This window comes from Actinia tenebrosa, unplaced genomic scaffold (genome assembly GCF_029948245.1).
Source record: "Actinia tenebrosa isolate PJP-AT-01 unplaced genomic scaffold, QUT_ActTen_1.0 PGA_scaffold7__59_contigs__length_16204524, whole genome shotgun sequence".
NCBI lineage: Eukaryota > Metazoa > Cnidaria > Anthozoa > Actiniaria > Actiniidae > Actinia > Actinia tenebrosa.
In genome coordinates this window covers 6,544,784-6,568,217 of record NW_028292584.1, presented here as the reverse complement: position 1 = coordinate 6,568,217, position 23,434 = coordinate 6,544,784, and the positions used below count along the sequence as shown (strand labels likewise).

The window sequence follows — 23,434 nt, the reverse complement described above, 5'->3', positions numbered from 1 at the left end:
TGATTACTACATGAGGAAGCAAATTTTCAATAAATACTCATTACTGTATGATTATTCAAATATTAGATATCTTTATTAAATCAATTTATCCCATTTTGAGGGGTTTCCCGAGCTAATATTTTACAGGCATTTTAAAACTTTACAGCACTCTAAGATGTGGCCCTAGTATAGCAATAAACTACAGTCGGTTGACCCAGCAGGTTCGTAATGTTGAAGACCACGTCTCTTTCCTTACATAATACAGAAATCCTTTTTGTCCATCCCTTACGCCATTTAATTTTAGATTTCTACCTGGTTATCGGCCGCAATTCACTATGCAATATTCAGAACTCCAAACAACATTTTGGAAATAGCTATATTTCAGTGCTCCCCCACCCCACCTCCAACCCCAAAACAAGAAAAAAATATTTCAAATGTTCTTCTTTGCCCTATTTCTGGTACCTTTTATGGTACACCATTCAGTGTTGATATCACCATGTTCAATCCTTCGTTAGGTAAAGTAAGTGATTGAAAAGTACTGCATCTATGGCTTGAATTAAGAACACATTCGCAAAATGGATTTCTTTTGAGATTGTGAGCTAAAAATGCTCCATTACAGGCCGTCAATGCTAATAATTTTACTTGTACTGACAGACGGAATAGTACTGTTCCCCTCATCTATAGCTAATTACAGTCTAAAAATTAGCAAAGCGAGTTGCATCAGTTCATTTCCCGATCAAATTGCCACGACAACCATGAATAACGCTTAACGCTAAGTCTTATACTAATAGTCTTCTAGTACTACTCCTGATTATGCATGTGGTCGGCCGGATTCAATGATGAGGATTAAAATAAAGAATTTTTAGAATATTTTTTCTATATTAAAGCAACTATTTTCCCATTGAGTGCTGACAAGTTCCACTTCTCAGTCGTTATGGTATTCTTCCATCACATTGAGAACACTGGCGTTGCAATAACAGCTAGGAATCAAAATAACAGAAAAATGTTAGTGGATTCGTAAAGTAATGGCTCAAAGACATGCGTCATGCGGACGGAAATAGTTTATGAGCAACATTGTTATGGGTGCTTCATTCATGAGCGACATGTAAGGTCGAGAAGCAGAAAGAGTGCCCAAAGATTTAACACGTGGTTTTGCTTCTCCTAACACTTCTCTCATGTTCTGCCAATCTCAGCGTGCTTTACAGCGGCATGCAACATGCGCCAAAATGAACGTACTAGTCAGTTCCATCAATGATCGAGGTTTTCAAATCTTCTGAAAGAGGAAGACCTCTCTGAAATGTTCTGCCTTGTCGAGTAACGTTCATTTTGGCGCGTTTTTACGAGATTACCGACGTCATAATTTTATGCCGTTGCCCCTAACAACATAGTAGTTTTGACGGCAAAATTTAACTCTCAAAACTGTCTCGTTTCTTACTCAAGTGATAAGCGCAGTATCTGGACACCTATTGTTATGTCCTCCAACTTGAGCTGCATTCCGACCTGCTGCAAGGGGTCTATATACCATTCTCATGCGGCAGCCATCTTAGCTTTAACAATATTTTTTCCCTTGCAGCCTCTCATTCAAGTGTTTCAGGACGAGGTCATGCGGGGTAAACAGAGGTTTTTGGTCTCATGGAAATAAACATGGCGCCATATGACCAAGGTCCATTAAAGTCTATCTAATTAAAATGTATTTTTATAAACCAGGTAAACAAGATTTTCAGGACTTACTGTCATTAATGCTTCTTGCAACTCTAGCTGCCCTGGTAAACACTTCTCTAGCGACATCTATTCTTGGCAATCTTTGTGTGATTACTTGTTGCGTGGCAGCGATATTATATTCCATTGTAGGGATGAAGACTTCACGTGTGTGACGTGAAAGAACTGCTCCGGGTTCTATGATGTACATAGCGAAACATCAAAACAAAATAATAAATGTTTTAACAAATGCTTTCTTCAAAGTGGTTATTCTTCCATTCATTCATGATCATTCATAAAAATGATGATGATGATAATGTTAATGGTGGATGATGGAGATGTTGATGGTGGTGCAGGTGTTGTTGATAATGATTATGATGATGGTGGTAGTGGTAGTGGTGGTGGTGATCATGATGATCATGATCATGATTATGTCCGTGGTAATGGTGATGAAGATGATGATGATTATGGTGGTGGTAATGTTGATGGTGCATGGTGCAGGTTTTTTTGGTAATGATTATAATGATGGTGGAGTGGTGGTGGTGATTATGATGATGATGATGATGGTGGTGATCATGTTGATGATGATAATGTTAATGGTGGATGATGATAGTGTTAATGGTGGATGATGGAGATGTTGATGGTGGTGCAGGTGTCGTTGGTAATGATTATGGTGGTGGTGGTGGTGGCGATCATGATGCTGATGATGGTGGTGTTAGTAATGATGAAGATGATAATTATGGTGTTGGTCGTAATGATAATGATGGTAGCTGTAGTGGTAGTGGTAATGATGATGATAATGATGGTAGCTGTAGTGGTAATGATGATGATGGTGGTGGTGGTGGTGGTGGTAATGAGGATGATAATCGTGATGCTGTCCATGACTATTTGCAAAAAGTTTATCATCTTCATCACCATCGTTTCTGATCAATTTCTATTACATACCTTCATAAACACTGTGAAATGCAAAATGAAGATAAAGAAGGAACAAAAGATGCAATGCAGCAACAAAACAACCAGCAATAATTCCATGGCGACGATTCCATGTTCTGCTTGCATATACACTGACCTGAAAATGGAATCAATGGTATGATATTGCCTGTACATTTAGCAGTAGCAGGTCCATAGTGATGCCATTGGCCACCTCATTACTAAATTTTCCTATGAATATACAATATGACAAAATTATCCCAAGGGGGAAGGGGGGGTTGGGGTAGGCCCTTCCCCCTGCTACAGGCCAAAGTCCAGGTGTCCAAAAATTGTGGATGTTGCTGAAGCATGAAAAGAATTAAGATTTTAACTTACCAGTTTCATAGCAGAAAGTCCTCCAAAGATCATCCAGAGAGCATAGAAGAATGAATGTGAATGATGATAGCCAATGGTGGTGAAGAACAGACATAGCACACTACCAAACAGAGCATATCCCTAGAGAATAGCAATGAATTGTATGATTTATATAAATTATAGACATATTTTTTTATTGATTTTTCATGGCAATCACACTAGTACGCATGTACACGTGCAATTGGGGCTTAGCCCTGTGACTCTATCCCTGCAATTGCGGCAAAGTGATTAAATTAAAAAATAAATAAATAAAATGAGAAACCATTGTTTTAGCATAATCACTTGTGTTAACTAGTTAATCTTTTACAAAGTTTTTTATTATATGATTAAGTGACTCGATACCTCAGTCAATCAATCTATGACACGTGCTTTTTCAGTAGTATCATATAGCTTTCTCGACGCTAACTACACCGTATTATCAGTCTTCAATCTATCAAAATTCTACCTTCTTTCTCAATCTTTATCCTATCCACGTACATCAAAGTAAGTGAATTTATTGATCTTGTAATAGCTAGCATAATTGATCTTAAATTAATGTTGTGTTTTAACCTGTATTTCAGTTCGAACCAGTTTCTTAGTTTCTTAAGATCGTAACAATATCTACCGTCAATAAATCTACTCTAGTCACTGCAACTGCGTTCGAATGGTGTACTCTATGGTTATCTACTAAAGGCTATCTTCTATCAGTGGTTGTAGACTACATTTAGTTCGAATTTGGTACGTATAGCTGTGTTATTTACGACTGTACATTGCTGTATAACTTCTACTTCGCCGTACTTGATTTCGTTGGAATGATCGGAATGCTGTATGGTTCAAAGGAACATTGATAACCGCATGGTCAAAGGAATGATCGGAATTCAATAATCTGCCAATCCAATAATGGAAGAACTGCGACAACTGAAACGAGCTAGGAGCGCCGCCAAAGGGCTTATTACAAAAACACAAAATGAAATCAAAGAAATGCTACTCAGCGTCGACAATTTAGAATCCATAAAATTGAAAATTCCCGAACTGGATGACGCGATGGACAATTTTCGAACTGCTCACGAAACTTACCACGCCAATCTGTCTGACGAATGCGATATAGAAGAATCCCATGAATACTTCGAAGCAGAGATGACAAGAGTTTGCGATTTAAAACGAAGAATAGACTCTATAGCCACAGCATCAGAGTTGGAGAAGAAGTCATGCGATCCAAAGGTCGATGACGACAACGCCAGTGTCACGTCTCATCGCAGCTCACGTTCGTCAAGGTCAAATATCGCCGCACGAAAGGCAGCGTTGAAGGTTCAAGTGACGCTTCTTAAAAAACGACAAGCACTTCAAGAAGAAGAACTGCGTTTGAAACAGAAAATGGAACAATTGGAACTGGAAACAGAAATAGCAAAGGCCACCGCCGAAGAAAATGCCTACGAAGGTGAGAGCAGTTACGAGACAGTTTCCAATGAATCGAGCGGCGAAGAAACAGACGAGGACAGTACGGAAGAAAACGGAGATTTTAAAAGGCCTAAGACACCATTAACACCACCACCGATGCTCAACTTACCAGCCGACCTTAAAATATCAATCAACGAGAAGAAGACAGAGGACTTGAAGAAGGACATCAAGATAAAATCGGAAAACGAAGAAGCTATTCTTAGCGCGATGGCGGCCCAGAGAATGCAAGCTCAACAAATAGAGAGCCTACTGGTTCAGCAACAGCGACACACCCTTGCCTTGATGCTACCTCAGCCTGAGGTACCAACCTTTGACGGAAATCCGATAGAATATTGCAGCTTCGTCCGAGCCTTTGAGAATATCATCGAGTCCAAAACGGAGAGCGACAATGCAAGATTGTACTATCTTGTACAATATACAGCTGGAGACGTACAGGAGCTGATGCGGAGTTGCCTTTCAATGCCCCCCGCAGAAGGCTATCGCGAAGCCCGAAAACTTCTTAAGCAAAGATACGGCCAAAGCTACAAAATAGCAGCATCGTATGTTGGTAGACTAACCGAAGGCAACCCGATAAAGACCGAATCTGGCGAAGCACTGCGTAAGTTCTCAACCCTTCTCACGAGCTGCAGGAACACCCTAAGAGAGATTGGATTTTCGAGTAAAATAGAAAACCCGGACACGCTGAAGCGCATTGTGGACAAGCTGCCATACGGGTTACGCCTGAAGTGGCGCGACATCGCAGATAGGATCACCGAAAGGGACGGAAGAGAAATTACCATTGACGATGTAGCCGCATTCGTGGAGGATCGCGCGAGAATTGCAGCCCATCCAATATTCGGTGACATGTCAAACAACAGCAACCTGAATACAAACAAGCCAAGAAGTTACAACGAACGAAACACTAGGAGAACAATGTCGTTCGCAACTCAAGTCGACCCGAGAACATCTCCAAACAGCAATAACAAGAACAGCGAATGTCTCAATACTACGACGTCTCGGAGACTTCCAGAATGCCCGTCATGCAGCAATAATCACTGGCTTTCTCAGTGCTCCGTCTTCAGAGGAATGAGCTTAGAAGAAAGACACAAACTTGTTCGCAACAAGAGATTGTGTGACAACTGTCTTACCAATGGTCACGTAGCTAATTCTTGTTCAAAGGCAAGCTTTTGCAAGGTGGATGGATGCACACAAAAACATTCGACCTTTCTTCACCCAAAGTCGAGTACAGCTAAAGAATCCAAACAAGATGGCGAGGCAACAAGCAGTGATTCGAAACAAACCACCAACCAAAGTTCCTCCCAGGTTCGAAACGGCTATGTCAAGAGTCACCCAACAGTCCCGACCCGGAAGATAATAGCCTTGCCTATAGTTCCTGTGAAGGTCAAGGCAAGAGACTCCAACAAGGTAGTACAAACGTACGCGTTCCTGGATGGGGGATCAAATACCACCTTTTGCACAGAAAGACTCAAACACATGCTCAATGCCCAAGGAAAGGAAACCACTTTATCTATCACGACGATAGAGAAGGTCAACAGCAAAACTGAGACAACAGTTCTTGGCCTAGAGGTATCAGCCCTGGATGGTACTGGCCATCTAGAAATTCCTACCGTATTCTCCATTGCGAATCTTCCTGTCTCGACAGAAAGTATGGCTAGTCAAGTAGATGTAAACAGTTGGCAACACTTCAAAGGTCTTAGTATACCAAGCATCAATGCAGAGGTCGACTTACTGATTGGCAGCGACGTTCCCAGAGCCCTGCAACCGGAGGAAATCAGAGCAGGATTAGAAGGAGAACCATACGCAATGAAGACCATTCTAGGATGGGCGGTTGTCGGACCACTGAAAAATGGAGCCCACGAATTCCACATGTCGAACTTTGTTCAATCTGAAGCAAATCTCGAACATCAATTTAAGAGTTTCTGCAATATGGAGTTCAACGACTCACAATACGACAACAAGAGAACTATGTCAATGGAAGACAGGCGAGCTCTAAAGATCATGGAGGAAACTATTTGTCGTAAAGATGGGCATTACGAGTTGGCGCTGCCTTGGAAGAATGACGCGCCCTCTCTTGAAAACAACAGATGCCTTGCTATGCACCGTCTTCTGCTCCTGAAGAAACGACTCGGGAAGGACCCCAAGCTACACGAGATGTATTCAAGATTCATCGACAATCTGCTCGAGAAAGACTACGCCAGAAAGGTCACTGACTGTTACGTCGCCACGAATGTTACCTGGTATCTGCCTCACCACCCTGTGTTCCATCCAAAAAAACCCGACAAGGTCCGCGTCGTATATGACTGCTCAGCTAAGCATAAAGGCAAAGCATTGAACGATGAGCTTCTACAGGGGCCGGACCTTAACAACTCTCTGATTGGGGTGCTTACGAGATTCCGCGAGGAACCAATTGCCCTCATGTCAGACATTGAATCAATGTTCTATCAGGTACGAGTACCGGAAGGAGATCGTGACGCTCTACGATTTCTATGGTTTAAGGATGGAGATCTCGAAGGTGAAATAGAAGAGTTCCAGATGAATGTCCATCTGTTCGGAGGAACTTCATCGCCTAGTTGCGCAACGTTTGCTCTACGCAAGACAGCTGACGACTACTCAGGAGAATTCAGTACACAGGCAATCGAGACAGTTAAGAGAAATTTCTACGTCGACGATTGCCTCAAGTCTGTGGCTACCGAGAAAGCTGCAGTTCATCTCGCTAAAGAGCTGCGTGATCTATTGGCAAAGGGAGGCTTTCGTTTGACAAAGTGGATGTCAAACTCCGCTGCGGTTCTCTCGACAATCCCAGAACAGGAAAGAGCGCCTTCTACGAAGACTCTGGACTTCGATTCTACATGCATTGAGAGAGCTCTTGGCGTTCAGTGGAAAGTCTCATCCGACACCTTTGGATTCGCTATCGTTATCAAGGACAGACCCGCCACCAGACGAGGTATACTTTCGGTAGTCAGTTCGATTTACGACCCGCTGGGATTCGTTGCTCCATATACGCTACCGGCTAAGCTGCTGCTCCAAGACCTGTGCCGCCAAAGACTAGGGTGGGATGATCCTATGACAGAGGCAGACCTTCAACGCTGGCAGAGCTGGTTGCAAGATTTACCACATCTGGAAAGCTTAGCTATCCGTCGTTGCTTCAAACCAGACGGATTCGGTGAAGTCTCATCAAGCCAATTGCACCACTTCTCTGACGCTTCTCAACTAGGCTATGGAGCAGTAACATACCTCAGACTAGTCAATCGAGAAGGGAGAATTCACTGTTCTTTCGTCAATGGCAAGTCGAGGCTAGCACCCCTCAAACCAGTTACCATACCGAGGTTGGAGTTGTCTGCGGCTGTTCTCTCCACTAGACTCGATCAGATGTCTCTCAAAGAGCTTTCCATCCCAGTGCTAGAAGATTCGAGATTTTGGACCGACAGCACATGCGTACTTGCATACATCGAGAATGAGGACAAACGATTCCATACGTTTGTAGCAAACAGAGTGACTGCAATACGCGAGAAGTCAACAAGGACTCAATGGTCGTATGTCGACACAAGGTCCAACCCTGCAGACGATGCGTCAAGAGGTTTGTCGCCTAAAGCGGCCTTAGGAGATAACCGCTGGCTGAATGGTCCAGGCTTCCTTTGGAATTCAGAAGAGAACTGGCCTCGACGTCCTGCTGTGAAACTGGAAGATAACGACCCAGAAGTGAAGAGGGAAGCAGTAGTCAACGTTATCTCCACAGCGGAAATGAACGGGGATATGGTAAAGCGCTTCGAACGGTTCTCCAGTTGGACCCGCCTGCGCAAGTCCGTTGCCTGGATGTTGCGGTTGAAGTCAAATCTCCGTAACCTGTGCCGCAAGCGTCGGGCTCAAGAGACTGTCAACACTTCGAACAAGCTGGATCCGATAACAGTGGACGAGATGAATGCGGCAGAAAGGGAAATCCTCAAGTTAGTGCAGAAGTCGGCCTTTCCCGAAGAGGTTGTCGCTCTATCTTCACGTAATTCCACAGTGTTGCAGTCAAGTTCTATCTACAACCTCAGTCCTCAGCTGATTGATGGCCTGATATGTGTAGGAGGTCGTCTGGCGAACGCACCGATAGACGAAGATCACAAGCACCAAATTATTCTCCCTAGCAAGCAGCATGTCACCGAGCTGTTGATTAGACACCACCACGTTACTAATGGTCACTGTGGCGCAGAGCATGTTTTATCTCATCTAAGACAAAGATACTGGATTGTCAAGGCCCGAGCAGCGGTGCGCCGTGCCATCGGTACATGCTTCTTTTGCAGAAAGAATCACGGCAAACCACAGCAGCAAAAAATGGCGGACCTGCCAAGAGACCGCGTGACTCCGGATAATCCACCGTTCACATCCGTCGGGATTGACTTCCTTGGACCGTTCTTGGTACGTCGTGGAAGAACAACAGTAAAGAGATACGGCGTGATCTTCACTTGTCTTACCGTACGAGCTGTTCATATAGAAATTTCACACAGCCTAGATACAGATTCCTTTATAAACACGCTAAGGCGATTTATCGCAAGAAGAGGCCCACCTAAAGAAATTAGGACGGATAATGGGACGAACTTCGTCGGGGGCGAAAGGGAACTTCGCGAATCGATCCAATCAATGAATCAGCAAGCCATCCACGACGCGCTTCTAGCAAAGAATGTAAAGTGGACATTCAATCCACCTTCAGGCTCGCACCATGGCGGTGTGTGGGAGCGATGTATCAGATCGACCAGGAAGATTCTCCAAGGACTTTTAAAACAACAAACCATCTGCGACGAAACGTTATCCACCCTGATGTGCGAAGTAGAAATGATCATGAACAGCCGCCCACTTACAAAGGTTTCTGAAGACCCGCGAGACCTTGAAGCTCTGACTCCCAACCATCTGCTACTGCTACGTCCAGGTTCGACCATTCCCCCAGGTATTTTTGCAAAGGAAGACGTCTACAGTCGGCGAAGGTGGCGACAGGTGCAGTACCTAGCCGACGTTTTTTGGAGGAGGTGGGTGAAAGAGTACCTGCCCAGTCTACAAGCCCGCCAAAAGTGGATCAAAAAGCAACGGAATCTGCAACCCAACGACGTCGTGATGATCGTTGATGATACCACACAGCGATTTTCATGGCCACTAGGCAGAGTACTAGAAGTTTACCAGAATAGTGTGGATGGCTTAGTACGGTCCGCTAAAATAAGGACGAAGACATCGACGCTTGTACGTCCAGTCAGTAAGATTGTACTTCTGGAGGAAGCAGATGTTGCAGCCTAAACAAAGGACTCTACGATATACTATTGTGCAATGCACGAGGGACACTAACTTTGAACTCTTAGTTTATTACATACCATTTACGATTATTATTGTTACCGTTCAGTTTTCTTGTCCTCCGGCCTTTATCCTTATAGTTTATTGTAAAGGCAGTACTTAGCGCCTTTAAGGGGCCGGAATGTTAACTAGTTAATCTTTTACAAAGTTTTTTATTATATGATTAAGTGACTCGATACCTCAGTCAATCAATCTATGACACGTGCTTTTTCAGTAGTATCATATAGCTTTCTCGACGCTAACTACACCGTATTATCAGTCTTCAATCTATCAAAATTCTACCTTCTTTCTCAATCTTTATCCTATCCACGTACATCAAAGTAAGTGAATTTATTGATCTTGTAATAGCTAGCATAATTGATCTTAAATTAATGTTGTGTTTTAACCTGTATTTCAGTTCGAACCAGTTTCTTAGTTTCTTAAGATCGTAACAATATCTACCGTCAATAAATCTACTCTAGTCACTGCAACTGCGTTCGAATGGTGTACTCTATGGTTATCTACTAAAGGCTATCTTCTATCAGTGGTTGTAGACTACAACTTGGGATTAAAGTGCTTATAAGTCTTTACACAATATTTTCAGAACTGATTCTTTAAATAGTGAATAGTTGATTGTGAAAATAATTCGTCATTTGAATGTTGGGTCTTTAAGATACGAAGGTTTATATTTCCAATATGTTAATGACTATGACGTATCATAAGGGATTTGAGTTATTTTGTTGCAACTTTTAATATTGAACGCTGGACATTTTTTGAAAACAAATTTGTAAGAACCTTTACGTGAGTCACGAGTAAAAGGGTGATGCTTTTAAAATACTGTATTCCAGAACAAGTGCAGTGTCGTATATTAAATGATCCCTTATGTGTCGTCATAGTCATTAACATATTGGGAACATAATCCTGCGTATCTCAAAGACCCGACATTCAAATGACGAAATATTTGCACGATCAACTATCCACTATCTAAAGAATCAATTCTGAAAATATTGTGCAAAGGCTTATAAGCACTTTAAAGCTGCATAGGCCGAAGGTTGTTCCAGTGCACTTTCCGTATTTTAGTACTTTCTAACTGCGCCCTTTTCCCTGACTTGAGGTTGCTCTCCTTGGTTTTCTTTATTTCCACCCTCCCTCCCATTAACTGTTTTGGTTCTTTGTAGAGCTCGACCAGGTTTACTTCTCCATTTCTCATTGTGGGACTGCCGTGAATAGAATACTCTGAGAATCACAAGAAAATTTTAAATGCCTTCCTGATAATTATTTCACTAACTGTAAGCAGTATGAATAACGGAAAATTATCAGATCATTTGAATAAACTGACTACCAGTTACCAGTTCAGACTACGTTGGTGTGTTGTTGTTGTTATCAGTTTTTACTACTTTAACTGTGTTTAATTTTCCAAGACAATTCTCTATTGATTTATATCGTTAGTCAAAAGGAAATGCCTAGCATGGGACCTAGAGTACCTTTCGCACTTTTCGCTTTGGGTAGCATGTTGGTTCTGTATTTTTCCTTCCTAATTGATACCCAATAAAAGTTGTAAATCAAAAAAGAAAACAATAAGTGAATGATAAGGAAACTTAAACACCCTGTAGAAAGGTTTGCAACTTATACCAATATTTCTGATGTGGTTGAAACAAAAAATTGTGATTTCGGATGTTGTTCCTTTATTGGGCTAAAAGTAAGAAAATATGAATACTTACAGTTGAAGAAAGAATTTGAAGAAAGGTTAGATGGGTGTTACAGAAATAGGCCACACAATAGCAGAAGGCAGAACCACCAAACCAGTATCCAAAACATAGTCCACAAGCTGTGCCCATTAACGTGCCTTCTTGCTGCAAATAATATGACAAGACCAATTAACAGGGGGCAACTCTTTTCAGGTTCTATGGTTTTCCTCTCTCAGTAACAATCAATAATGTGAGTTGTATTGAAGAAATACAAAAAGCGCACACGTGCTGTGTGCAGTCATAAAGCACGCAGGGGCTGGCAGAACACGAGAGAAAAGTTAGGAGAAGCACGACACAGAGCAGAGTGCTTCTTGACACTTCTCGAGTGTTCTGTCAATCCCCAAGTGCTTTATAACCCAACACAGCACAGCAAGCAACTTTTTTTATTTCTTTTATAAAATACAATTACAATAAAAGTTATTTTGGATAGGAATGACCCCACATTTGTTCTACATCTCGTGTCTGGTTGCGTGGTTGGTACTTGAAGTGTGTTTTGTTCAACGTATTGTACAATGAAACCAAGGACTTGAGTCCCAACAAGGGCATACTATATTTTCTTTTTCAATAACGTACAGTGTAGTTGGTATTGTGATTATTGCTTACCACAGTGTGTCCTGATGACTTCATACCAAACAGTAGCACAGTAATCAAAGTGAATACCAACATCAATGGTCCATACAGTTCACCTACGACTGTCTGCAAGGATAAAATACACATAAAATATCTAACATGAAGTCATAAGTCACACTGTTTGTGATGCTTCAAACTTGTTTTTATGAGTTTACATGTCAGACATTTCCAACAGGCTTGCAATGCAATTCTTGCAAGTTTACTGTGTGACACTTTTTAGATAGTGCCATTCACAACCATCTATAAAGATTTGCATTTGAAGCTTGCAAACTTTTACCTTGCAAATTTCTGAGATATAAACTTATAAAAACAAGTTTGTCAGGTCACACTTCACAGTTGCTTGCAAATTGTAGCAGGCATAATGAAGACATTATAACTGAATGGTATTTTACTTAATGTTCAGCATGAAAAGTGTTCATTTACCTGAGGGGATGTTACTGAAGGGAACTTAGGTATCAGTGAATAGAGAAGCCTATGGAAAGTAATACATAATATTATCAGATAATTTATTGATATAAATAATTGATATAATACATAAATAACTATATATATTGGTAGGTCTGTGGGGCAGCACCTGCTCTTGGAAGCTGTCTTAAGAAGGATGACAAGTAAGGGATCTATGGGAATTGCAAAAAAATATCCTAATAAGTTAAAAGTCTCAGAGTTTAGAGTGCTTATAAGCCTTTACACAATATTTTCAGAATTGAGTCTTTAAATAGTGAATAGTTGATTGTGAAAATAATTTGTCATTTGAATGTCGGGTCTTTGAGATACGAAGGTTTATATTTCCAATATGTTAATGACTATGATGTAACATGAGGGATTTGAGTTATTTTGTGGCAACTTTTAATATTGAACGCTGGACATTTTTTGAAAACAAATTTGTAAGAACCTTTACGTGAGTCACGAGTAGGAGGGTGATGCTTTTAAAATAATGTATTCCAGAACGAGTGCAGTGTTGTATATTAAATGATCCCTTATGTTACGTCATAGTCATTAACATATTGGGAATAAAAACCTTCGTATCTTAAAGACCCGACATTCAAATGATGAAATATTTTCACAATCAATGTACTATCCACTATCTATAAAGAATCACTTCTGAAAATATGGTGCAAAGGATGATAAGCACTTTAAGTTTTAGACGTACAATGACGTACAATACAAACTTAAAAAATACAAACTTAAGAGGGTTAGCAATTATAGTGTTTTGCAACACCAATTCTACATCTCTTTTAAGATACACACAATTACAAAATCATTGTGGGGTTAACAAGGCATAGATAGGTCAAGCTGATTTTGCAATTCATTTCTCTCTTCTTGATAGTTACTTGACTAATGAGTACATACAGTATTAACTGCATCTATGTTCCTTACCTGTTTCTGACATCTGCTGGTTCCACATCAAAGTATGGCCGTAAGATATCAATATTGGCATACAAATCAAAAGCTCTCTTAGCAGACTTGGTTCCAGCTTGCCACACCTGTTTTCAAAGGGAGAAAAAATTGTAATGGATTTGCAGGATAACATAGACCAAAGCCTTCATATTTTATTAATATCTTATTCAACCTATGAACCAATGAATCTTTTACAATATAATGCAGTTATTTTTCAAAAGAAAAATTTAGTTAACGAATAAAACAACTTTTACTGTGCTCCATTCAGTAATAAAGCACAAAGGAAGTTCCAAGTTCCATATTTAACATTAATATATAATTCCCATGACTTACATATCCACTAACTTCAGAAGCCATTCGTTCCTGTATTCTTTCCATGAATTCCTTTTCTGAAATGCCTTGCTTCTTTGGACTGCCTTCTGCAGGGCTATAACAGATGTAAATCAACATAAGCATATGCACTTAATGCTTAAAAATAAATGAATGAACCAAAGAATGCACCATGCAGCCACGCATGAATGCACACACACACAAACGATCAATTGATCGAATGAACGAACAAAAGAATGATTTAATGAAAGCATAAATAAAAGAATAAAATATCTTTTTATTTTATGTTGTGATAGTGGGAGTCGTTGCCATGTCTCACTAGTCAGAGGCTACAACCCTCTCCCGCTCACTATAGTACCACTACATTAATATTACAGTGTAAGCACACAACTAGGCAACCCTGAGAAAAAACCTTCATGGCAAGGGAGAGAACACATTGAACAAACTCTATTAATTAATATATGGTGTCTGCAGAACCACAAACCAGTGACCGGACCTGAGAGTCATAGTGGTGAAAGACCAAAGTTTTACCACTGCACTACCCTTAAAGAAAGTTAGAATGAAAGGATTGATGGACAGTTTGATAGATGAATTAATGTGTGGATGTATTGAGGCAACGAATAAAGGAAAAAGTCCACAATTACTGGTAGAACTGTTGATAGTATTCAAAGACAATTTTAGAAAAGATTTCCCAATCCACCCAACCAGAGGGCCACTACGCAGGCTAATTTTACACAGATTCTAATTTTCTTAGGAGTTTCTTTGGCTTTATCTGCCTTACCTTTCAAGTGATATAACACCATTTCCTTCAGATTGTAGATCATCAGAATCTCCAATATCAATCACAGTTGATGATGTATCCTATAGATATACAAGGATTACAGAACAAATTAATAATCCATACACACTGAATCCAAATATGGTGACCAATCTAAACAATTATTTCTGGATTTTAGAGGATTACAGGATTAAGATCTTTAATCAGTCTAAAATCTCTCACAAGATATTGTTTTTTATTTCAATTCTTTGATTGGCTGTCCATGAAATGCTAGTCAGCGAACAAGATATTGAACTTCGTGGGTTGCACTTCAACGAAGGAAAGTGAACTATAGAAAACTAGTCATTATACAGTAAACAAAAAATTTCTTTTCTGCTTTAAAACTCTTCTACTATTAGATTCCTATTCATGTTTCATTATTACCCACAAATGGGAAAGGTGAATGCAAGTTGTGAGCTACATGTACTAATAAATTTTAATATTTAAGCTCATACTACTTCCAGAAAATATTTAATTATTATGCAACAATATTACTCAACAATTTAATTATATAATTTCTTTAGTTTCCTTTAATAAATATATAGTCTATAATATATCCTATAGAGAAATATTTTGACAATGTATAAATAAAGCTTAGTGCAAAACGAAAACAAACGAGAATAAGCCTTTTGTTTATTAATAAGTGAATAAAAAGTGATGGGTAATTTTGGAATCTTTTGAGTTTATATTTTCCCCAAAAATATTATTCCATTCTATTGCCAATGCGATCGAAATAAAATACATATATATATAATGATATTTAAGATGTGAATCACAGCAGTACAAGTGAATGTAGAGTAAAGGAATAACAATGTAAAGTAAAGACGTGTCAGAGACACATAATAATATTCAACCAATTTTCAATTTGTAAACAAGACTGGCTGGAACTAAAAATTTGACATAAACACAAAAAATATAAATGTATTCACAGAGCTACATCATAGGAAGGGGAATATATTAATACCTGGACTAAATACCAGCTTGAACGGCTTCCACTGGAGCTTGAACTGCCCCTGTCTTCTTCTTTCTCGCCCAAAGTCGCCATCTTGGATTCTTGTGTTGTTGTCTGGGAGGGCGAAAGGGTTCATGGGTAATGTAGAATTCCCGCGATGACGTTGCCAAAAGGGACTTACGTAAGCCGAAAATCTCCGGCGTAGCTACAGCTGTTCAGCACTCGATATCTGGAAGTATGTTCCTTTTTTAAAGTGCACCTAACCCCTGATACAATACTTTCAGTATTGATTCTTTTTATAAACTGTTATGAACCAGTCAAAATTTGTATATTTAATGAAGCCTGGGGTGACGTCACAGTCAGAGTAACATAGTGGAAGTATAAACCTTCATAACTTAAAGACGCAACATTCAAATGAAGAAATATTTCATCATTCAACTATTCGCTTTAAATAAAAATCCAAAAATCCTATTTCCATACCAGATAATTATACGCTTTGAAGATCAAATTTACTATGATGCACATTCTGTTTAGTTTTACTAAACGCATCCCACATGGAAAGGAGTGAGAATGCGTTCAAAGCCTTCAGATTCACAATCAAGTTAGGCTTCGGCCGAGTTCCTGATCAGTCTGTAAATCCAGGGATAGCGGTGTCGGGATCTCCGGCGTAGCCATAAATGCTTTGCGCTGCCATACGACGGTTCAGCACTCGATGTCTGCATGGGAGTATGATCCTTTTTTAGTGAATAGAGAAGAAAAAATCTTGCACAATAGATCTAGACGGTCTATTCTCGATGTATCAGAAGGGTCCATTGCCCAAGCATGTCCAAATATACAAAACAGACAATCACAATATGCGTGTATTTGTGTTTTTTGCCGACCATTAGATTATTGACGTGGGGGGGTAGTTGCGCAAATCCCCTAAAAATATGAGAAAACATTTCACCTAGGAAAAAATATATATCGCTCAATCTCTCCTTCCAGAAAAGAAATATCGACCAAACACTAAAAATATCGTGCAACATAAATTCAGTAAATTTAATAAATAAATTTAGTGATGTAATTGTCGATCCTTTTGCGTACTACTTTTACTAGTTACACTATTGTCAAAACAAAGCAATTTAATGGTCGCTCGCTATAATTGACGAATTGCATCAATCACGGACCGATCGCGGTTCGCTTAGAACCGTTCACACTTGGCACGTTTGTCTTTAGATCGGATTTCAGATCGATCTCAGCTAGTGCCCCTTAAAGATTTGTTATCTTTTGTTTATTTATTTATTTATTTTTAGTTATATCAATCAAAATCGTGGCCAAGTGTCAATTTATGCTCGAAAGAAGGAATGTACACTACTAAACATGTAAAAAGGTTGGATGTGGCTCTGAAACAAATATAAAAAAGGTCCAAACGTCACTTTCTCCGGCTTCAATGATGAATCCGTTTCATTCACTGCAGTTTCATTGTTAGCACACAAAGATAGTGAAACGTAACACAAACTGTCGCAGATTTTCAATAAGCCTGAAGCGAGATGACGTTTTACCCCCCCCCCCCCCCCTCTATACCATAATAGTTTCTAAAATTCTTTCATATTAAAGTTTTTGATTCCTTAGAGAATACGGGAACAATAGTCACGATTAAAGAACAAAAGCAGTGTGAAAAGGATTATGGTCTAGAGACGGGGGTAAAACGTCATCTCGCTTCAGGCTTATTGACCGCTTTCTCAAGGTTGCGTCGCATCCAAATTTAAGGATGCGCACGCAACCTTAGGCCACGATACCAGAACATGAGGATTCTCATGCATTGCTATGATTTTTTTAAAGATAAGAATTCATAAAATCAATTTATATTCTCCTCTTTAAATATAAAACTGTCTTCTCAATTTTACTGAATTTGCGTTTTTCAGTTTTGTGGCCCGTCAAGTTGGATGCGCACGCAACCTTGAGAAAACGGTCTGTTAATAAGGCTAAGATTCCTTGTTTGCCAAAGGCACTTATTTCAATAAATAGGACGTTTGTACGATAGCGTTATTTAACTACAACTACCAGAATGCTTAGCGAATTTTCTCAAAAGCTTTTATTTGCTCTTTTATTTTTGGTGGTAATTAAGCCTGCGTTTACACGGTAACGGACGAATTTTTAACCGACCAATAATCAGTTGATCTGTAAATACCGTTTACACGGAACCGTCTCTTTAATTGTATTGCAAATACCTTCTGTTTACACGGAACTGTATCGAAATTTGCATGGTTAGGCGTAAGAATAAAAAATTAATATATTTGTCCGGTACCATGTAAACGCAGCCTAAGTAACGGGAACACACAATAAAGTGTTGAAGAGATTCTGCTAGTGATAGCAAATAATGCTGTTATGCAAACGGCTTATTTCTCAAACTGATATTACGCATAAGAAAGGGTAATTAAACGGTCATCTGACAATATGACGAGATGCAAATATCTGACAGGTACTGCCAGAAAACGTCATAGCGACCGGCCTGAGGTGACGGATAATTTATTTACAGGCACACATTTTCCATGCCTGACTATATTTTCCTTTTTCAGTAGCCCAACATGATGTCATCTTGGAAGTCTGTGACGACACCACGTGTGGATGGATGTATTCTTTTCCATTTGAAATATTCACGATTGCTCTTATCGTCACTCCCTGCTTCGCTTCGACGTAGAGCACATAAAACATACTTTTGGTCTTGGCACCATAAACCGGCTCACAGTTAGTACAATGTCCCGCATCTTTTGACCACTTAAACTTCAGAACTTCATTATTAGGAGTAAGCGTAGTCGCTGCTTTGATTTTTGAGAATTCTAATTTTTGACAAACGTCTGCCATTTTGGGATCCTCGGATATACCTTTATTCACGTGTTGGAGGACTTTACGGGCGGCGTTTTGGAGAACTTTTATGTTTGCATCAATCTTGTGAACTGACAAACATGGACACCACTGCTTGGGAATTCCCAGGTCTTCACAAGAACGTTTGGAAGTGTCGGGGATTGGTTCCAGTAAGTTGGCGCCCATACCTCCAGCACGACGCGGAATGCTAGGCACCGCACTCCTTAAGGTAGAATATAAATCATATGGAGTCACAAGCCCTTTGGAATTTTCTTTGAGATTCGGAATAGCATCTAATAAAACCTTGGGAGCTTTCGGAGGTAAGGTTATAGAGAGGTATGGATTGCGTTCCTCGAGTTTTCCTTGAAGGGTCTTTCTTAGAAGTTCGCTTCTCGATCCATGTTCACTGACAATAGTTATCATCGTATGGTCCAGATGTCCTTCCACCTTTAACCAAGCTAAGAACCGAGCGAAGTCCTTATCCATGTATCCCAGACCGTTGGGGTTCCATGAGGAGAGCTCTGAAAGCATAGCAATGGCTAGTTTGGGGAGCTTGGTGTAGATTGTCATGAAGTCGCGCAAGTAGCTGAAAGTGATGTTGTGGATAGCTTTCTGACCCAGACAAAATGTGTTCTGCCCTCGACTGTACGTTCTGCATAAAATCAAAAAACACAATGGTTAGTTATACTCTTGAAACATTAAACTAAGTTGAACTAATAACATTATCCTTCAAGCCCACAGGAAGCCCACGCTCCATATATGGTTCTCTCCGAGAGTTTTTCCATTTCAGACCACGTCATTTTCTTGAGAATAAGATTTTTCGTTCGAGTTGTGCAAACGTTTAACAAAGAAATAATATTTTAGGGAATGACACGTGGTCTGGAATGGGAAAACATTATGCCTAAGGTGATATGGGTGTGTGGTAGATGTTTTACTCAGTAATTTACCCCCACCCCCTCCCCCTAAATAAAAATGTAAGGGGAAGGCAAGGTTTACCACTATAAACATGTAGTAATTCTGAATGAAAAAAATCAGGAGCTTGGGCCACCTGTGAATTGAAATAGTTGGAAAATGAAATAGAATAGGAAAAGGTAACATGTTTGTCATGAAGTGTGATCATCCGGGGTTAGTGTAGTCTTGAGAAAGACTGTTGTTGGTGGTGGTGACTGACATTTCGACAACCTGAGCTCAAGTTATCTTCAGAGAAAACGAAATACAGTCAATGGTATTTATACTTTAAAGGAAACAACTTACTGGTGGACTGCTGACCAAAACGGAAGGGCAAAATGATCTGTTGGTGATTTCGAGAACCCACACAGAGTATCTTTGTACTGTGCAGAACAAGGTAGGTCCTCAGAAAAAAGTGTTGCATATCCTTGCTCCTTGTGAAGAGTATGAATCCAAGGCAGTTCATCGAAACTGTTATGACTAGCAATATTATTAGGTGTAATACCAGACAACATTGCAGCCAACTGAGACTTGGAGCTGTCATCAAAAACACTGAACCCTTTAAAGAACACAGTACCAGCGAGTTGATTGAGATAAGCATAAGTCTTGGGCAACTTTCTTCTGAAGTGAGCAAAGGATACGGAATTGAGTATTAAGATTAACATGTTGGGTTTCAGATGAGCATCCTTGGGTTCCTGTAGAGAAAACTTTGGAGATACTTGAAGATGGTATTCCATGTGTTGTTGACTTGGTAAGGCATCTGCATACTGGACACTGACTTGAATAAAATCATCTGATACATCTGTGTTGATGTCTGTCTTCTTGTTTTTACCTGTAAATGGAGAATAACCAATTATTTTTTGAGCATGGTGAAATGGACCACAATTAATCCTCTTAAAGACAAATTTTATGTTTTCCGATTTCTGACCAGTGTCATTCCCTAGAGTATTATTTCTTTGCTTAATGGTTGTGCATAAGAAGACATATAAATATTGGCACGACTCAAACCAAGACTCTTATTCTCAAGCGAATGACACTTGCTCTGAAATGAAAAAAACATTAACCAAGTGGACTTGATCCGTTCATGACAGTGTGAAAACCAGAGTACAAAAACAAAACAAAAAAGACAAAGAATCAGCATCACTGTGCTATAGCTGTGTTTTAAGAAAGGAAAAGCACACTAGAGAGTTTTAGATTTACATTCACAGCAAACGTGAAACGTCAGTTGACCAGTAAAAAATTCTCTTAAATGACTGAAAAAGAATCGCAAAAAAGTCCAAGTAGTAGAAAAACAAAAGAGTATTTGCGCTTGGTGAGAAGGTTTGTAAACAGTAAAGTAAAATACTGGAAAACTATGAAAACGTGGTCACGTTTGCCGTTTGTGGGGAGAAAAAAAGTCAATCTAAAACTCTCTACTACCTAGAATAATACCTCAAGGCAAAGGAGAGAACAACACATCAAAAAACAAACTCAATGGACCTTTAGCCATAACGCTATGAAATGCACTACTCTATGGACTTTTCAAGAAGCCAGCATCATGCTTATTCTGAGAATAGAAGCATTTGTAAACAATGGCTGTCATGAATAAGGAAAACTATGGAGAGCAAATACAGGTCAGGGGAGGGAGTACATCAAGACAATACTTAAATATTAGAAGTGCAATGGATCAAAATTCAATAAAGAAAACCAAGGAAACCAACAGCAGGTCAGGGGAGGGACTACAGCAAGACAGTACTAATATACATTATAATAATATTAGAAGTGTGGGTCTAATTGTCAGAGCTGCAGTGATTATGCAAATTCAGTGACTTCTCATACATGCAAACTACCAAAGCTGCTGTGAAAAGGAATAAAGACGTGAGCTACATACCTTTCTTGAAATCTGAAGCCCATCCAAATCTCATCTTCCAGTTTTCCTTACAGTCAGCATAAAACACTAATGGCACATCGTTAGGTGGATCCAAGTCCAAGGATTGAAAATGAACACACATTTCACTTGACATGTGCTGAAGAAACCCATTCTCTAGCCCCTTGAACTTAGTGGAGTCATCACATCTGTCTGTTATAGTAAGAGGCTTGTTAGACTGAGCTATTTCTGCTTTTGGCCCAACACAGTATCCAGACATCTTGTGTCTGAGAGTGCCATCTTCTTCTAGTGTAAACTCTAATCGATCTTCCCCACATAAGTCATATAGAACTAATTGCGATCCAGGCCTGATGTTTCCTCCATAAGAATGGATACATTTTCCAAGAAAATGGGCAATGGAGTCAGAACCACCTGCAATAAATGAGCAAACAAATGGGAATGGATGAATTGGAATGGATGGATGAATTAATGAATGAGAGAATGAATGAATAAGTGAGGTACCACACAATTAGCCAATAAGGGTTTTGCATCATCACGTGCCCATCCCATAATACTGCTTGGGCTTCCTGTGGTTAGATGGCAGAACAATAAAATTCCTTTGCTCTTGGGAATAGAATTCTTTATCATGTAAAATGACTGTAGTCCTGCCATCTAACATGGCTGCCGTCACGCAGTGGTGCAAAACCTCTATAAGGATCACATTAGAGATTGCATTTTCTTTCTAAATTGAGATGCCTGTGTTTGGTAAGGTCTTGTTACAAATTCACTTTAATGCTATTGCTTTCCCTCTTGGATTTGGCAATGCAAGATCCTCACCCATAAACAACTAATATACCTGTCTTCAAAGGATAAAAACATTACTAGAGGGTTTTCATTGTCTTCCTATGATAAACTGTTGTCATAAAAAGGAATGACTTTATATAAGAAAGCCCTTTTTAAAAAGGGGGTAATATGGGTATAAACTCCTTAAATAGCAGGGGAAGTTAGGGGGGGGGGGGGATGGAGGAATGGATAGGGGCTGTAAATACCTACCAGGAGTTAACTGCACTTGAGCTGTTATAACTGCCATCCGATCACCAAGGACAAAACTAGCCTTTGGATCTTCCGAAGGTTGGATGGCTTGATAGGTAACTTCTTGTAGGCCAGTACCTTTAACAGACAGCACTCCTCCCTCAAGTTTTGTAGCCTCCGGACCTGAACACTTGAGTTCTCCTAGATCTTTCTGATTCTTTGTAACTTCTTCGTTGAATGGATCCAAATCTAGCAGCAAACACTGTGAACTGCCAAATAAACTCAATGAGTTGTCTTTGACGTCATCAAAATGGAACTCGTGTTCAGGAATATAAATATCAGTCTTCTTTACCGTTGCCTTATCACGGGCACTTCCCAAAGGATTAGAAATAATGTTAGACATGACCGACTGTACTGACGAAAGAGGTTTCCTTACTGGAAAAGGAAAAAACGCCGAAAAAATTACAACGACAGCTACAGTTAAAAGAAACAATCGTTTATGTCTGAAGTAGAGTCGAAGAAGAGGTCTGAAAATCCATAAAAACGCCATGTGGATCAATAAATATGCTTAAATCTGTAAAGCTTAAGGATCTTGCAAATGATAACTAAATTGGTTAAGCTTCCATGGTTCATTAATTTACAAACAGCCCATCGATTTGTTGCCCAGTTAAACTACCAGCCATCTTGTACAATAATAACTTTACCGAAATTTTGAATTACTGTAATAATACTAAGGATAGTTTGATATAAAAAACAACAACACCTGAGTAAAAATGTTTAGTTGATGAAACAAAGCGATCCTCGAACCAAGCCACGAGTAAACGGAAGGAGACTGTGACGAGACTAGACTTGTAAATGATATTCCCCTCTAGGACCCCGTAGGGACTAATAAAATATTTCAGCTTGATTGCAGCCCAGATTGACTAAGCATTAAATTTAAAAAAAAACTTGTATCTGTAAACAGTTTATCATAAGATAACGTAATTTTGGACTTGCTATATAAAAAATACTCCATCTTGAAGGGGTAATTTCGGTACAAACTTGTAAATCCTGTCCCCTCCAGGAAGAGTATCATTTGCTCTGATACAATCTCGTACCCAGGCCCACGTTCCTCATGCTCTGAAACTGTC

General features: G+C 39.7%; 3 protein-coding genes across 4 annotated transcripts; 1 reads left to right on the top strand and 2 right to left on the bottom strand.

The window, feature by feature from the left end:
• Positions 1–48: 48 nt before the first annotated feature.
• On the bottom strand, positions 49–15,758 carry LOC116306429 (protein YIPF3). Its single transcript, XM_031716497.2, has 11 exons — positions 15,647–15,758; positions 14,647–14,726; positions 13,869–13,962; positions 13,515–13,621; positions 12,561–12,609; positions 12,111–12,203; positions 11,481–11,612; positions 2,983–3,102; positions 2,623–2,746; positions 1,711–1,875; positions 49–959 (listed from the first exon to the last, which is right to left on the bottom strand). The coding sequence occupies exons 1-11, from the start codon at positions 15,725–15,727 to the stop codon at positions 928–930; spliced, it is 1,077 nt and encodes a 358-aa protein (XP_031572357.2). The 5' UTR covers positions 15,728–15,758; the 3' UTR covers positions 49–927.
• On the top strand, positions 3,310–10,250 carry LOC148905420 (uncharacterized). 2 transcript variants are annotated; one of them, XR_016121784.1, is made up of 2 exons: positions 3,310–10,100; positions 10,178–10,250. XR_016121784.1 is itself a non-coding variant. In XM_089040540.1 (2 exons), the coding sequence occupies exon 2, from the start codon at positions 3,901–3,903 to the stop codon at positions 9,724–9,726; it is 5,826 nt and encodes a 1,941-aa protein (XP_088896666.1). In that variant the 5' UTR covers positions 3,310–3,504; positions 3,582–3,900; the 3' UTR covers positions 9,727–10,250. The 2 variants fall into 2 exon arrangements, 1 of the variants encoding a protein (XP_088896666.1); XM_089040540.1 differs by having other exon boundaries at positions 3,310–3,504; positions 3,582–10,250.
• Positions 15,759–17,180: 1,422 nt separating the features above from the next.
• LOC116306449 (uncharacterized) lies at positions 17,181–23,121 on the bottom strand. Its single transcript, XM_089040422.1, has 5 exons — positions 23,068–23,121; positions 22,326–22,739; positions 21,297–21,704; positions 19,733–20,258; positions 17,181–19,130 (listed from the first exon to the last, which is right to left on the bottom strand). The coding sequence occupies exons 2-5, from the start codon at positions 22,705–22,707 to the stop codon at positions 18,143–18,145; spliced, it is 2,304 nt and encodes a 767-aa protein (XP_088896548.1). The 5' UTR covers positions 22,708–22,739; positions 23,068–23,121; the 3' UTR covers positions 17,181–18,142.
• Positions 23,122–23,434: the final 313 nt, after the last annotated feature.